The sequence below is a fragment of the Coccomyxa subellipsoidea genome (assembly GCF_000258705.1).
Source record: "Coccomyxa subellipsoidea C-169, whole genome shotgun sequence".
Taxonomy (NCBI): Eukaryota; Viridiplantae; Chlorophyta; class Trebouxiophyceae; family Coccomyxaceae; genus Coccomyxa; species Coccomyxa subellipsoidea.
The window spans coordinates 964,501-979,479 of NW_005178034.1; the positions used below are offsets into that span (position 1 = coordinate 964,501).

Genomic DNA, 14,979 nt, shown 5'->3' on the forward strand with positions numbered 1-14,979 from the left:
GCTCGATGTAAAGAGATGTGCCCATCAAGGAGGGGCACCCACGCTGTGCAGCAAATTGACACCCCAATTCTGTCGCTTGTGGCACATTTGATTGATACACATCGCGTGCGTGTACCATAGCGTGGGTGCCGGCAAGATAAGGGCATCACCTTTGCGCCATCTGATGTGACATGCCGTGTGTCTTTATGCAGCGACCAAGAAGTGCGATGATGCTGAGAAGAATCTTGTAGCAATTCTTCCACGTTCAACATTCTATGTGAGTGGATTTCGACACCGACATCGTAGAGAAACAGCAAGAACGAGCCAGGCTGCTCAATGACAGATGGGGTTAATAATATTATAAGATAGGCTCAGGGGATTTATTTTCTTGCCCTCCACCGCCACTACCTTGTGGCGGTCAGCAGCAGTGCTCTGTCTTCAAGCAGAAGTGCTCCATCCCACTGGCCACTTCAGATTCGAAGGTTGAGCATGTGAGGCAACCGGGAGCAGAATTACCTTACAGATTGTTACATGCATGATATCTGGTTACCGTCATGATTGTTGCGCACATGTGCAGAGAGGGACAAGTGAGTGACTAATATTAGTTGCGTAGAGCGCATGGATGTGCAACGCCTTGTAGTGAGGCAGACTTGGTCACAACCTACTACAGTCCTCATTGCAATATCAAATTTAGGACATAAAAAAAATTGATGCTACATTTGCGTCATGCTCACACGCCAATTCTGACTAAGCTTGAAACTGACTTAGCTTGAAAGTGCAAAGATCACATTGCAAGTCACTCTCCAGCCGCCGGTGGGCGCCTCAGAAAGCGAAGGCACCTCTCGGGAACTGCCACCATCTGATTGCCCCCAATTGCTTCCAAGGGTGTTCTGCCTGCTCTGACTTCATCTGTGTCGCTCAACCATGCCTTCTGGTGTCCAGCCCCAGTTGCGTCTGTGATGGTGAGCCCGCAAATAACACCAAACCCCTCAAGCTCAGCACCGTGGAACCGTGTGCCAGGCCCAATATGCACCACCTCTGCCGTCCCCACTATCCTCCTGTCATCTGTTAGGACATAGACTGTGTCATCTGGCAGAATCTGCACGTCACTGTGCGCGCTCGAATGGCCTCTGGCTTGCGGCGAGGGGTTCAGCTGACATGCCAGCCCTGCGATGACACCCATTGCAGCTTCCATGTTGATCCCAGGGGAGGAAACTTCCAGGGACGGTCGACCTGCGCGCACCAACACACAGCTGCTTACAATCCGCGATTATTACCGCATTCAAGCAATATCTTCCCTAGTGTCTTGCTAGGATGTCAAGCTCAAATTTATTCCTGTTGTTAGTATTACCCAGATGACCCTTAGGTGCGGCACTCTACCACATCATATGTAGCAGGGTGCGTGAGTGACAGGCATGACTCAGGCAAAGGGGCAAGCACAGCATGTGGAGCAGGGTGCGTGAAAGACAGGCATGGCTCAGGCAAAGGGGCAAGCAGACACTTCAGCATTGAGAGACAAGACATGAACAAATCAACTACACCAGCGTATGAGAGCAGTCAGTTGACAAGTTCACAGGAATGACAGAGCAGGATTTTGTACATGCCTGCTGGGCCATCTGCAGAGCGGTAGGAGGAAGCTGGCTCCTCATCGGCAGCGAGCTCCAGAGCAGGATCAAAGAAGACCATGGCGCCAGACAGCGGTGACTGCTCCAAGGCTGACTGCGACTGCTCCGCTGCCGTAGCACTCCCACCTAGACAACACATGCCTGTCGTCAGCTTATTGCTGACAATTACCTGTCGATAAACCTTCGGGGTATGATTCGCATGGCATTATAACTTAGAAACTCACTGTGAGTGGAATCATATAAGCCAGGACAAAGAGAGCCATGATGGCTCCTCACCTTCTCCGGCGCGCGCCGCATTCTGCTCCTCAGCCAGCAACATTGCCAGCGCCACACCAGTTGCAGCCTCTTCGACGTTCATGGGCGAGCTCCCGGCAGCGCCTCCGAGAGCCACCTTCAGCCGTTTTGGATGACAGAGGGCCGCTGCAATGTGCCGGTAGTCGATCACCAGCACAGCCATTTTGGCCGGCGATGCGGCATGCCCCTGCATGCTCAGCCGCACGTTGGGGACTGGCACAGGCTGCGGCGACTCATCTGCCAGCAAGCAGCCGTGCAACGGCGACTGGCTCGCACAAGCTGTGGGCTGCGGCGGCACTTCGCTGGCCTCAGGCAGGACACCCTCTGCCTGCCCTTCTGGCTCTGCTGGGTCACTGTGCTGCTGCGCTGGCTGGTCATCCGCATCTGACTCAGAGAAGAGGTTCCCAACCTCGTCTTCGTCGCCCTCAGTGGGGGGACCCCAAAACTCTGCGGCTCTGGCGGTTGGGCGCCTGAGCCTGCCTCGGCTGCCCCTTCTGGGCCGATTGCTGCCACGCGCCCCGCCTGTGCCGCGGCGGCCACGCTTCCTGCCCCGACCCCGCCCATGCCCTTCCTGCACGCCCCCACCGGTGGCTGCCTCTCCTGCACCCCGTCCCTCCACATCTGCGCGTGCCCCACCGCCTTCCCCTGCCACCGCTGCCTCGGGCTCCCCCTGGCTATCTGTCTGCACGCGCGCCTCGAGGAACCATATCTCCATATGCAGCTGGGTGCCATCGCTGCCTGGCTGCACAGCGCGCACCAAACCAACAGGAGCCTTGGCAGCACGACCCAACTGGGACAAGTTGCGTGCTGGGAACTCCCCGTCGCGGTGCAGCGTGCTTGTGACGGCCCAGAGAGCGACACCAATCGAGGGAGTGCTCTCCCCCAACTGCGGCAGGTAGTGGCACTTGTCGAAGGTCCAGAGCAACTCGTCAATCTGCTTGAGTTTGACCACGGGCAGGCCGCTGCTCACTCCTGCAAACATGTGAGCGCCTCAATTGACTGGCTATCATTCCCTTCCATCAAATCTGCAGAAGTTAAAGCCTTCTCGGGTGTGCAACAGTCACCAGGTGATCAGAGCTTCCAGCTGAGAGCGCCCACTCACCCTTGTTAACAATGGACTTGGCCGCTTCCATCTGAAGCTGTGACTTCTTCGGCGCCTGTAACAACAATAACTTACAATCAGTGTGTTCAGCCAAACTCGCTTTCACTGCACCAGCAGCTTGACAGATGAGAGGCGTTCACAAAGCACATGCAAACATAAGGATCCTCAACAAGATGCCCACCTTCTGCCTTGCTGGTCTTTGCCGTGCCGGTTGGGCTGCGGCCTCAACAGCGGCTGTGATCTCTTCAACCGCCGCCGCACTCGGCTCCAGTCCACCTGCATGACAGCATCCATTAGCTGCCAGCGCATAAGATGTCCAGAGGAAATGGTGAGGACATGTTATTAATTTGCCAGGCATAAGATGTGTAGGCGCTGATCGTTACAGCCATCATGGATAGCTACCTTCTGGATGCTCAAATCTAAGCAGCCCTTCCACCCTGGCGAGCAGCGCGCTTCTGGTGAAGATCACTGGCCGCTGGCCTCTGTCAAGCAGGAACCGCTTCAGCTCTGCAACGGTGGATGAGGCCTTGAGGCTGAACGCAAGCCACCGTTGGACGATGTCCTGCTCGGCTCCCTGAGCGCTGAGCTGCCTGCGGCTGATCCCTGGCTGTGGCGCTTGCGAAGGTCCTGCAGCTTCTGCCTCTGGGGCTGCGGGACCCTGCATGCCGCCTGCTGCAGCTGTGGCGCCCCTCTGCGCCTGTCCTTGGGCTGTCTGGCCTGCCTGAAGTCCACTGGCCTGGAGATACGAGGCTGCCATCACTGTCCTGTTCAGGTTGGGCACTGCTGCCAGCAATCTGCTGGCGCTCTTGCTGAAGCTGACTTTCTGATTGAGGTGTCTCGTTGCAAAGATGGCGGTCGAAGTCGTCCCATTGTCTTCGAGGCGAGCCTGCTGACCACCAATGATGCCTCGAATCTTGCTTGATCGCCTATCGGCTCTCTTCCTCTCCAAGTCGCCGGTCTCTGCCTCTGAACGCAACGCAAAAGTCAGAGTTAGTTACTCTGTGTCAAGGTCATGGGGAGATTCAAAACATAGGTGTTCCCAACCTTCAAAGATGGAGTGCTTATTGAGACCTACCAATCACTCCTTGATGCATGATAAAATTCAACTTATCCTCATTGAGATCCTTGCCCCTGGTTTGGGCTGCAATGACGCAGTCCTCACAGCATTTGTGGGTAATATTTCTGAGCTCTGGATACTTTTCGCTCTCAATCTTCCCGCGAATAGAATAGTAGCCATTAGCTCTGGACAATGCTGAAGGTTCATCTCGGCCAAGGCAGCTCTGATGGAAATATCTGACCCCTGAGTCCACGGCATTGCAACGTTGCAATGGCACCCTTGCCTCTTGTTTGAAGACCCAGTCGGCAACAGCGTCGTGGCCGTATTCGTCCTTTGTCAGACCTTCTGAATAGAATCTGATAATATAATCACAACCTACACAGCGAGTCAAGCGTTCTGAACTTGCGCAGTTCGGATGAAGCTTCTCCTTGTCACTGCCACACTTGTAACACGGGATCCTAGCAATAATAAGTGACATGCTCGGTACAGAAACACATCACTGATCATTCTCCATGCTTACTGACGAAAGGCCTAATTTTTATTACCAAAATGGCATGCTATGGAATGTGTTACCAGGTGGCATGGCCCCTGATTGCCAATAATCCACCACATTAGTAGCGTTTACATCCACTAAAGTAGTGGATTTTGATTACTCGGGTGCCCTGTTTGATGATCGAGAAAGCCATCATGATCGCTTTGATAAAACTGAATTTATGAAAGGCTTGGTGCAGATGTTCAAAATTAAAGCAGTAGTACCTCACATCTGATCTAATCAGGATACTTGAAGTGCAATTATTCGGACTGTAAAAATGCTGGCCCTCGAGCAGAGCCATGGTTGCACAAGCCGTGCATATTACGCCTTCCAAAGACATGCATCAATACGCAGACCTTCTCTAAACGCTCACAGGGCTGCTTCCTGCCTGCCACAGTGCGTTTCCTCCTAAAATACGCTGACTTGGTCAACAGGAGTATAATCGTGTCGTTGCTGACAAACTAGTACCAGATCATCACCACAGTGTGGAATCGCGAACTAGAAACCTGACTTAACAACGCTCAAATCTTCCACGAACGCAGGAGGCTGGCGTGCAGACTCAGTGTCCCTCAGGGGGCCAGCACACAGCAGCACTCATCGAGCCCAACTCATGCTGGGTGTCAACAGCAATCAGGCAAACGTGCCTCTTCTTGTACAGCCACTGGTCTCAGCCTGCATGAGAGCGCCAGCGGCCAGCTGAGATCTCCTGCACTGCTAGCAGCAGTGCTGGTGCCCCTCCTGCAGCAGGGGTGGGCCAGAGCAGACACTCTAGAGGCCGCAGATGCGAGTAGCGCTGTGCCCACTGACTACCTCATCACCGGCATCTTCACCGTCGTCATTCTGGCTCTTGTCATAGTGACTGTCGGGGTGGGTGGAGACCTGACCCCTTTTCAGAATTGAAGAATTCGTTGTTGTTGAAGAGGATCGATTTTGACCTTTCCTTGGGCTAGAACCATCGCTATATCAGTGACTGGGTGCTCTCGCAGGTCGCGTACCTCTCCCTTTCGTCCTTTTTCGACAGCAGAGCGGAGGAGGAGGACAAGAAGAAGTTTGAGGTTGCACAACGAGACAGGTGACTGCCTCTCGTTGCTCCTCAGAGTTTTGACCCTTCTTGGGTGAGTTCATTTTGGGTGGATGCACGCCCAGAACCTGCCTTCAAATTGAGGCATTAACTGTTGCCTCAGCTATGTCCCCGGCTGGCAAGGGGCGGTATAACTACCGAGCACCTTGCCCATGGTAGATCGGGTCTTGCTTGGATCTGGCGAGTCCAGCAAGGGGTAGGAATCTGGCAGCTTTTACATGCAGCTTGTCTGCAGAGGCACCTTGCCTTCGGCAGGAAAAGCGTGTAATGATAATAATCATAAAGATGTATGCCTGGCATGCCTGTGCTGCAGGGATTTGCAGGCGTTGGGAGTGCAGCGGCCGAAGCGCAAGCGTGCGCCAGATGAGGCGATCAGAGGGGGAGGCAAGGGATTTGGGAGCTGAGGAGGATCTGCTGCCAACACACAGTGCCAATTTTGAGTATCTTTGGTACAGGACATGCCATGCTGCGTAGTGTGCTGGGCACAGTGTTTTGTACAAGAATCTTGAGCGATGTGTCTGATATGGACATTGTCTACAAATTTGAGCAGGGAATCTGGTAGATGCTGCACAATTACAAGAGCGATCAGTGCGAAATTGCATCTTGTGCTGATAAGTCAATGTCCACGGGTGGCTGTGCAAGTCAGTACCAATCGCTGCAAGACCCTTTTACACCTTGCAGAGTCAGATTCTGCAAGTCAGAATTTCTGACTCAGAAACCATGAGTTGATTGTAGCATGCACAGTCTGACTTTAGAGAGCAGTCTACAGTCGAACAGCAAGAATCCCTATGTGGCAGTCGCTAGAAAATCCAATGCATTCCGAGGACGCATAAAAAGCATGACGATCACTCTTTCTACCTCCTGCATCAATCCCGGATGGGGTGGGCCGCTGCCTTCTCGTTGAGGCTACATGTATACACACTAGCACTGGGAGTACAACCATTTGCTTGCTTCCATCTGCTACTTTACACTCAGCAACATTCACAAGGGGGTCCTGTACAAAAGTCTACATGTCTCCTTTGCTAGCGTACACATCCTTGCAGCCCAATCGAGCATCAGGTTCAGCTCTAGCCTGCACAGCGCTTCGATGCCTGGCAAAACGCCTTCTGCCATAGAGGCATCATACTTTATAAAAAAACGCATGATACAGCAGACAAACAGAACTAAGGACGAGACAACACAGGCAGAATTGAGCCAGTGTGTGCAAGATCAGTGGGTGTGGCGGCTGCCATGAAGGTGATGGTGGCCCCTTTGATGGCTGTGATCGTGGTGGCTGGAGTCCTCGGGGGTGGGCTGCCAGAAGGTGATGAGGCCTTCTTTGTTGGCGGAGACCAGGGGCGTTCCCTGGGGGCTCCAGCATGCCGCCTGCACGATCTGCGCGCTGCCCTGCTCCCTCAGCGTCTTCACCAGGTTCCCCTTCTCCGTCTGGAATATGACACACAAAGATCTTTCAAGCATGCTGATTTGGATTAACCCACCAGGGCAACACATGGAATGGAAGCCCAGTTTAAACAGAGTGAGCTGCACCCAGTCCCACAGAGCATAAGGAGACGTGCGACACATGATGACAGGTATATTAAACTGCTAGTTGCATGTGTAGGCTCCCACACAATGTGGAGACACTCCGGTATGCTATATTTTATAAAGCGAGCCGGCAGCCCGGGCGCATGCCAGCCGCAGCAGCCACCCCTTACCTGATAGGAAGAGCGCGCATGCAAGAATGAAGGGAACTTGCTTGAATTATGATCCCCTGATGAGTGAGTGTGGGGAAGGGGATGCGGAGGGGGTGGGGGTGGGGGTGGGGCGTACCCCCCAGACAAAGACTGAGCCGGTGGAGGATCCTGCGGCGCAGTGGCGCTCGTCGGGGCCCAGGCAGGCCTTGCTCCATACGCCGCCCACGGCAAAGCCCGGCGCGGCCATGGACGGCTGCACCTGGAAGCTGCGCGCGTCCGTCACCTTCACCACGTTGTCCTTACCGCACGTCAGCACCGAGCCTGCGCAGCCGCCACGATGAGTTCTTTTCGCAGATTTATCTGCAGTCTTTCCTGGGAGCTATGCGACGGCTCGAATGATATGAAATAGACTTTGAGCTGCTAGGTTCAAGCCTTTCAGGAGATGGTGACTGAAGCCACATTGATGCAGACAAGTCCCGATACTTTAACCAGTTGAATCCCCTGCTCGTCCACCATTTTGGGGAGGTGACTAGTCAGAATATCAAAACCTGGAGGAGCATCCATGTCAGTGGTGCCCGTGCCTCCTGAAAAGCAGGCTTCAAGGACTTGTCAGGCCTGATGTTGAGCATGCACAAAGAGACTGTCCCCGTTCTCACCTTTAAACAAATCAAAATCGCCCGCCTGCATGATGCGCCTTTTGCAGCATGTCCGACAGTGTGCTAAGAGCCAGGGTGAATAAGGGGTAGGCGCGGCGCGCACCGGTGCGGAGGCCGATGGAGACAGAGGTGATCTGCTGCGTGTGCAGGCCGGCCACCTCGTTGGCAAGCTTGCCCGAGCGCAGATCCCAGAAGCGCAGCGCGCCGTCAAAGTGGCCGGACACCACCGCGAAGCCGTCCATGGTCAGCCTCACGCTGTTCACGCTGGAGTGGCAGATCAACGTGCTCGTGCAGTACCCCCTTCCCAAGTCCCACACCTGCGCCACCGCCCTTTGTAATTCCTATCCAGCAGATTATCATTTAGATCCAGGACCCATCAAGTGATGAGCCCGAAAATAAAGGAGACCATAATTTACGTTCAGCAGACCACAAATGATGCCAAGGACTGAAGGATAAGCTGCACAGAGCAGCACGCAGTCTGCATTGCTATAAGCTTCAGGTGAACCAACCACGCACATTGGTCCACACTGCCAAATTCTTTCTTCGATGCACAGCCAGAGCAGGCCGACTGCACTACAGAAAAGAGCACAGGCCTGGGCGGTAGGCCGTTACCTTGATGCAGCGGTCCGTGCCGGCAGTGACGGCCCGATTGGGCTCCAGCGGGCTGCAGTCCACGCTGGACACCTGCAGAGAGCATTTCACCTCCCAGTCAGCCGCAACCTCCGTGACTCAGTGCTCCGCATGAGGATGATGGTGACCCGATGCAGGAACCCCCCCCAAGTCCAGAACGCTGCTCTGGCCATTCCCCTGCCGCTTGGTCAGCAATGGACGTGGTCGGGCAAAGGCAGCCAGACTCCTCTTGTAAACACCTCCTAGAGACTGGAAGCGCTGGAAGGCGAGCTTAATTTGCAGATTGGGCACAAAGAGAGCAGCAGCAGACCTTCTGGCTGTGGCCAGTGAGGGTGTGGCGAACGCGGCCGGACGCGAGGTCCCACATGCGCACGGCCTTGTCAGCGCCGGAAGCCAGCAGGTGCTTCTGGTCGCAGGTGAAGGCCACCTCTGTGACTGATTCTGTCATGCCCAGCAGCGTGCCCGTCTGGTGCCCGCTGCATGCGTCCCACAGCCGCACCACTTTGTCTGCTCCCCCACTCGCCATGCGCTGCCCCGACCTGCCAGCCCAGCTCCATAAGATACTCGTTCCAGCAGATGTAACTTTGGTCCTGGAGACACTGGGTATGTAAACAGACATTGTGTGCACTAACCATACTAAAAATTGTCCCAAGCTTAAGAAGACTGTCTGGAACGTGAAGGAGAAGCAAAGAGTGCCCGGCCCTTGTGTCCATAGCACCGCGATTGCATGAATGCACCGTTTGTCTCCTGACATGGCAGTGTCATGATGCACCATCGGCTGTTTAGCAATCAAGTTCGGATAATTGTCGGGATCACCTGTCAAAGGCGAGCGTGTAGCAGCCGCCCTCATGTGCAGGCACCGAGCGCAGAGGAGCGTCGGGGACGAGTGACTCGATGGCCCCGTGCATGACGCCCTTCGTCTTTGCCATGATGCCATTCACCATGCCCTGCACCGTCAATTGTCCAATTTCATGTGAGTATGAGTGACAATGACTTCAATTACATGCGCAAAAGACTCAGATCTGCTGGTAACCCGTTCACTATTATGTGTCAGGCAGACATGCTACCTTGTAGCCACTCTCCACAGTACAGCAAAGCACTTCAACAGAAGAAGTCAGGGATCACCGTGAGGCTGCCGGCGGGAAGAGAGTGGAAGCGGCCGACTTGGGACGAGGAAGCGGAGCTAGCCGCCGCGGCTCGCTCCATGTTGCGCGCATTGGTCATCATTTCCTCGCACATCCTATTCACCTGCAGCAGCACAGCAACCCCAGATCTCAGAAATATGTTGAAGAACGGTGGTCTTGAAATGACAAAGACCGCAAGTTGCCATTTCTATTGGCCAAACGACAGTTTTCAACGGAGCAAAGACATCTGAGCCTTCGACAGACAGGTTGCTTGCAGATCGAAGGAAGAAGTCACCTCATTCATGCGTTCAATCTCGCTCATTTTCAGGTCGACCAGCCGCTTGGAGAGCTCAGCCTGCTCGTTCTCAAGCTTTGCTGCCCTCTTCTCTGCCGCCTCCTTCTCCTCCAGGCGCGACTGGATGGCAGCACAAACGTTTATCAAGCACACAGGGTTGTTACTCACAGCAAACCAGCCTGCCAATGCACATCATTTTTATGCAGACCCCTGCATCTGATGGAGGTTCCAGCAAACAGCTTCTGCCAGAGGGCTGCACCTGCAGTTCAGCTGTGGCCAGGCTGGTGGCAGCCTGCTCCTTCTCAAGGGCGTCGGATAGCTCCTTGATGCGGGCGCGCATGTCTCGGCCCTTCGCCGCCAGATCAATTAGCTCTCGGGCCTGCGCCTCATTGCTGTCCCGCACGATCTGCAGCTGCCGCGAAGCTGCCACCAGCTCCTCTGCCAGCCGCGACTTCTCCTTGTACACCCCCGTCAGCTCCTCCTGCAGCTCTTTGGCCCTGCTTTCTGCAACCGCCACCTGCATAATCCAAAGCAATACAGCAACTCCATCGCACATCCGAGCCTCAGTGCCCTGACCTCTCTACATCGCACATTTTGCACTGCATCTAGCCCGAAGCTGAAGACCGGGCATGAAAAGAAACTGTTTCTTTGAGGAAATAATGATGCAAGTCACAACACACCTTCTCGTTGCTCACTGCGGCATGCGCAGAATGCTCCACAGCTTGTTGCAGGGTCGCGTTCTCGGCACGCAGCTCAAGAGCCTCCTTTTCAAGTTGCGTGTTGCGGATCTGTACCAACCAAAGTGAGCCACCCATCATACCAGAGCAACACCACTTGTTTGCTAAGCAAACATGTACATTCGATGGCTAGCAGACACATGGACGTACCTTTGATTCTTTGCATCTCCTTAGAAGATTTTGATAGTCTGCAACGACATCCACGAAGCCAGAGGTGAAGGCATTCCGCTGCTGAAATTGGAGTACTGTGTTTTGCACTATGGTTGGACTGATGTCAACCTCCATGGCAAATGGCATCAAATTCAAAAAGCTTCTCACAAGTACATTAATGTGAGCTCTGACGTACGTCTGCCAAAATTACATTTGAGGAAAGGATGTCCTTGTAAGGATTCAGATGAGATGGTAGCAATATCACGGGTCACAGAACAAAGCTCCTATATAGATACAGCTTGGCTTCCGACTTCTTCTGCTTCTAGATCGCTTGTTGTATTACAGGTTTCGTCGGATCTGAAGAGCAGCTTCTTTGTCCTCCTCACTATTAGTGACTCACCGCTTGCTAATCGTGCTCCGGAACTCTTGCTCTTGCTTTTGCTCAAGAACAGAAACGGTCCACCACAACACTCCTTACTGTGATCTGGATCTAAAAGTCATCAGCGAACAGACCTGCTTCTGTTGACATCTTGTGCCTGTTCCTTGAAAATTGGACATTTGCAGATCATGGGCATACCGCTGTAGTTTGGTGAATCGACTAGCAATCAGCGCTCACTTAGTATGGTTGAGGACGGCAGTAAGAACAAGAGGAATGAGCCCATCTTGACCGATCCTGGCTCGGGTGACACGACAGGAACAACGACACGAAAGAAGAAAGATGCAGAGGTGGCGGCCATTTCTGTCTGCAAACACATGCTATAATTATCATGCAAGTATAATTCAATACATTTTGCCAGTTCTCGGTTTTCAAGCCTGCACTTGGTTTTTTCTGGGGGAGCTTGCTCCTTGCTCCAGCCTACCAGAAACGAAAAATATCTGTGTGAACGTATCAGGATGCACCCTCAAAGCAGAGGGATTCGGCAGCAGAGACAACAGGAAATGGAGCTGCAAGCGAGGCCAGCAATCCAAAGGAACAGGCTGCAAGGGTGAAAAGGAAGGGCGGAGAAGTGGATGAGCTCTTTGGAAAGCTTAAAAAGGCGTCGAAACCTAAAACAGCTGAGGTAGTACCATCCGTCATGATGACCATGCCTTTCAGGTTGCACAAGATAATTGTGAGAGGCAGGTGGTGTTCATGATCACTTAAGCCATGATCCTTGTTCCAGGCGCCTGGAAAAAAGCCAGCAAAGCGGAAAAAAGCTGTTGGCAGCAAGGAGGACATTTTTGGGAGTGGTTCAGGGAAGGCGCGCAGGTGAGTGTTTGCTTATGATGTGCCTTAGCCGCATGCTTGCCCACAGTCAAACAAAACCAAAGCTAGTACAGCATGCCGTTCCACCAGGAATTTATGCACCATGCTTAATCAGCAGTGTCAAGGCGATCTCATAAAGGAGGCGATCTCATGAAAGGATGTTGAACCTGTGCAGGAAAGATGCTGATGGACTGACTATCTACACAGAAGATGATCTAAAAGTTGGCAAGGGCGGCAATACGCCCTTGTGCCCTTTTGACTGCGAGTGTTGTTTCTGACTGGACAATGCTTGTACAGGCGCGCTGAGACTTCTCCTTTGAAGAAACAATGTGTCTGTTGCAATTGCTTGACAAATAATTATAATATCGACAAGGTCACCCTCCAGCCTGGGTGCTCTTGTGTATTCAACAGGGACGTAGTCAAACATGATCTTGTTGATTGCTCGGTCTGGCTTGGTCAGTGATCAAATTAAGGTCCTTACATTGTGCACACGCATGCTTATCAGCATGACCACGTGGACATCATTTGCATTGTGTCCTCCACTGCTGTGCTCCACATCTGGGAACTGTACTCGATGGGAGCAAATTTTTAAAGAATGTGGCAATGGCAGTGCTGCTATCCAGCTCAGCATGCTGGATCTTCCCAGTATAAACTTGCTACCTTGCTGCCTCCCCGCATATTGTACAAAGGCAGGGACTTTTGGCATGAAGCTGGACTCGGCTTCCAAATGTAGGATGCACTGGTCCAACTTCCAGATATAAGTACATCCCTACATGATGAAAAGAATGGCAGTTCTTGACAAGAATGGCAGTTCTTGACAACACTCTTGATTACGCGCACATGCTGCATCTCCTTTCTGCAGCCTCTAAACTTTAATGGTGACAACTCAATCTGTCAACTCAACACTGTTTCTGCTTGCTTCCTTGCAATCATTTCATCAGACTGTGCTGCATATTGAACGCGTTCTTGCCGGTACCTGCGTGAAAACCCAAAATAAAATAACATTATAAGGCCACCTTGAGATTTACTTCAAACATTGCACGGTATATGCTGAAGCCATAGTATTTCATACCCTGCATCAGTGGCCCATCTGGCATAGTCCTTTGCGAGTGATCGGATGAACACTTTCTGCATAGCACAAATGATGTTGGGCGCTGTGCACAAGACGCCGACAAATCAGGCAGCAAGTGCAAAATTTCAAGTGAAGTTTATCTGGCAAGACCTTCCTGCTGGCACCATTACCTGGAGTGTTGAGAGTGAAGCATAGAGCCCTGCGTTGCCCACTGCTTGCAGCACAACATCTGGAACAAATGCAAATGGCCCTGGAGGTTCTACTGTGGCACTGATTTCGGATTCTGACAATATCTCTGGCGAATCTGCAAACACACATCAGACATCAAAGTCCACCAAATGATCTGCAGATCCTGGGCTGATTATTGGAGCATAGCAGAAGCGGGGAAGTACCTGGGCCTTGCTGGCACTTGAAGCAGGTGCGTACATCAAATTGGACTCTGTCCTGCAAGCGTAATCTTGATACAGCAGGACTGCCGTCCAGTATGCATTCCACGCATTGGATGTCTACTCGCAGCGGCATTTCCAGCAACCTGTCCGTGAACATGACCACGCCGCTGGGTGGGTCATGTATTCCTTGCAGCTAACAAGCTAAAAATTCATCAGTTCTTGGCAGGCATCTTAACATTCTTGGGCTCAGGGGGCAATCAACGCACCTGACAATGCATCGCACACGTGGCTGCACCCAGATGTCAAAGAATTGGACAGGGGAAACCACCACCTCAAACAAATCATCCGCCACTCGTTTCAAGAACCCTCCCATAGGTACCTGTCACAGATTCAACACAGTTGATGTCGAGCTCAATTGATGAGAGTCACCTTGAGGCTGTCGAGGCTGAGAAGCACCAAGTTGGACCTACCTCAATAAGGACGTATTGGGAGACAGGAAGCCTAAAATAGGCCTCGAGAGTTTGCCCCTCATCGTGGCTGGTAGTGACGGGGACTGTCACTCTGTACATATACATACTCAATCAATCAGTCGATGCATACGAGATCCAGAGCATGACCTTGGCCAAGGTTTCGACCCACGACAAGACGCACCGATCTGATGTCCCCAACTTGACGAGACGCTTACTGCTAACTTCAGATACCTGCTGCGCGAATACAAGCACGGATTTCCTGTTGATCTGCCTTGTTCCAAACCTTGTACTGTGAGTCCGAGACCTGATGAGAGGAAATTTTACACAATCAAAAGTGGTCAGCACATGATTTGGACGCATTGACATCAGTAACATGCAAATTCAATCGACATCCCAAATTACGATTTGCACTGAATCTTTACTTCATCCCTCAATGTCGGTACTGGTGATGAGTCATCTGTACTAACATCCAGCTTCCAACAGCTTCGCAGGCCTTCAGCCGAGAGCGAGTGGTGATTTAGTTTTCAGAATAAAAAAGCTGGAAGGAATGAGACTGACTGACCAACACCTGAAATATATGGGAGCAAATGATTGCCGCGCTAGCCCGGGGCCGGCGCCATCATGATCATGGTGATCATGACTCATCGGATGCCATCGAGTGCACTGCAGCTGCCATTAGATGCGGCACTCAGCTGAACTCAGCTTCTCCTGACAGGTCTTAAGCTCCCTGGCAGCAACTTATTCTAACCAGCAACGATTATATGTCTGCAGAGATCTTGATATTTGCAGGTGCATCATGTACATGATGCATCACATGTGATCATGCATGATACCGTCCTCCGAGGTCTGTTCAATGAGTCGTTTTAA

At 52.5% G+C, this 14,979-nt stretch overlaps 3 protein-coding genes across 3 annotated transcripts; 1 reads left to right on the plus strand and 2 right to left on the minus strand.

The window, feature by feature from the left end:
- COCSUDRAFT_47663 (hypothetical protein) lies at window positions 1–3,757 on the minus strand (the record flags this gene model as incomplete). The annotated part of the gene is made up of 6 exons (XM_005647203.1): window positions 1–1,212; window positions 1,584–1,730; window positions 1,881–2,870; window positions 3,001–3,055; window positions 3,182–3,276; window positions 3,403–3,757. The coding sequence occupies 6 exons, from the start codon at window positions 3,755–3,757 to the stop codon at window positions 776–778; spliced, it is 2,079 nt and encodes a 692-aa protein (XP_005647260.1). The 3' UTR covers window positions 1–775.
- A 1,056-nt stretch (window positions 3,758–4,813) lies between these two features.
- COCSUDRAFT_66359 (hypothetical protein) lies at window positions 4,814–6,241 on the plus strand. The gene is made up of 4 exons (XM_005647204.1): window positions 4,814–4,985; window positions 5,132–5,456; window positions 5,576–5,661; window positions 5,984–6,241. The coding sequence occupies exons 1-4, from the start codon at window positions 4,867–4,869 to the stop codon at window positions 6,072–6,074; spliced, it is 621 nt and encodes a 206-aa protein (XP_005647261.1). The 5' UTR covers window positions 4,814–4,866; the 3' UTR covers window positions 6,075–6,241.
- A 638-nt stretch (window positions 6,242–6,879) lies between these two features.
- Window positions 6,880–11,246, minus strand: COCSUDRAFT_47664 (WD40 repeat-like protein; the record flags this gene model as incomplete). The annotated part of the gene is made up of 11 exons (XM_005647205.1): window positions 10,936–11,246; window positions 10,729–10,836; window positions 10,308–10,565; window positions 10,049–10,168; window positions 9,755–9,877; window positions 9,446–9,576; window positions 8,940–9,168; window positions 8,612–8,683; window positions 8,103–8,316; window positions 7,480–7,664; window positions 6,880–7,095 (listed from the first exon to the last, which is right to left on the minus strand). The coding sequence occupies exons 1-11, from the start codon at window positions 11,080–11,082 to the stop codon at window positions 6,880–6,882; spliced, it is 1,803 nt and encodes a 600-aa protein (XP_005647262.1). The 5' UTR covers window positions 11,083–11,246.
- Window positions 11,247–14,979: the final 3,733 nt, after the last annotated feature.

What these genes read in the sequence shown, in the direction of transcription:
- COCSUDRAFT_66359 (XM_005647204.1), top strand. Translation starts at nt 4,867, where the DNA reads ATGCTGGCCCTCGAGCAGAGCCATGGTTGCACAAGCCGTGCATATTAC. An exon ending in GCTGCTTCCTGCCTGCCACA is followed by an intron (nt 4,986 to 5,131) that starts GTGCGTTTCCTC and finishes CCACGAACGCAG; the next exon opens with GAGGCTGGCGTGCAGACTCA. An exon ending in GAGGTTGCACAACGAGACAG is followed by an intron (nt 5,662 to 5,983) that starts GTGACTGCCTCT and finishes CCTGTGCTGCAG; the next exon opens with GGATTTGCAGGCGTTGGGAG.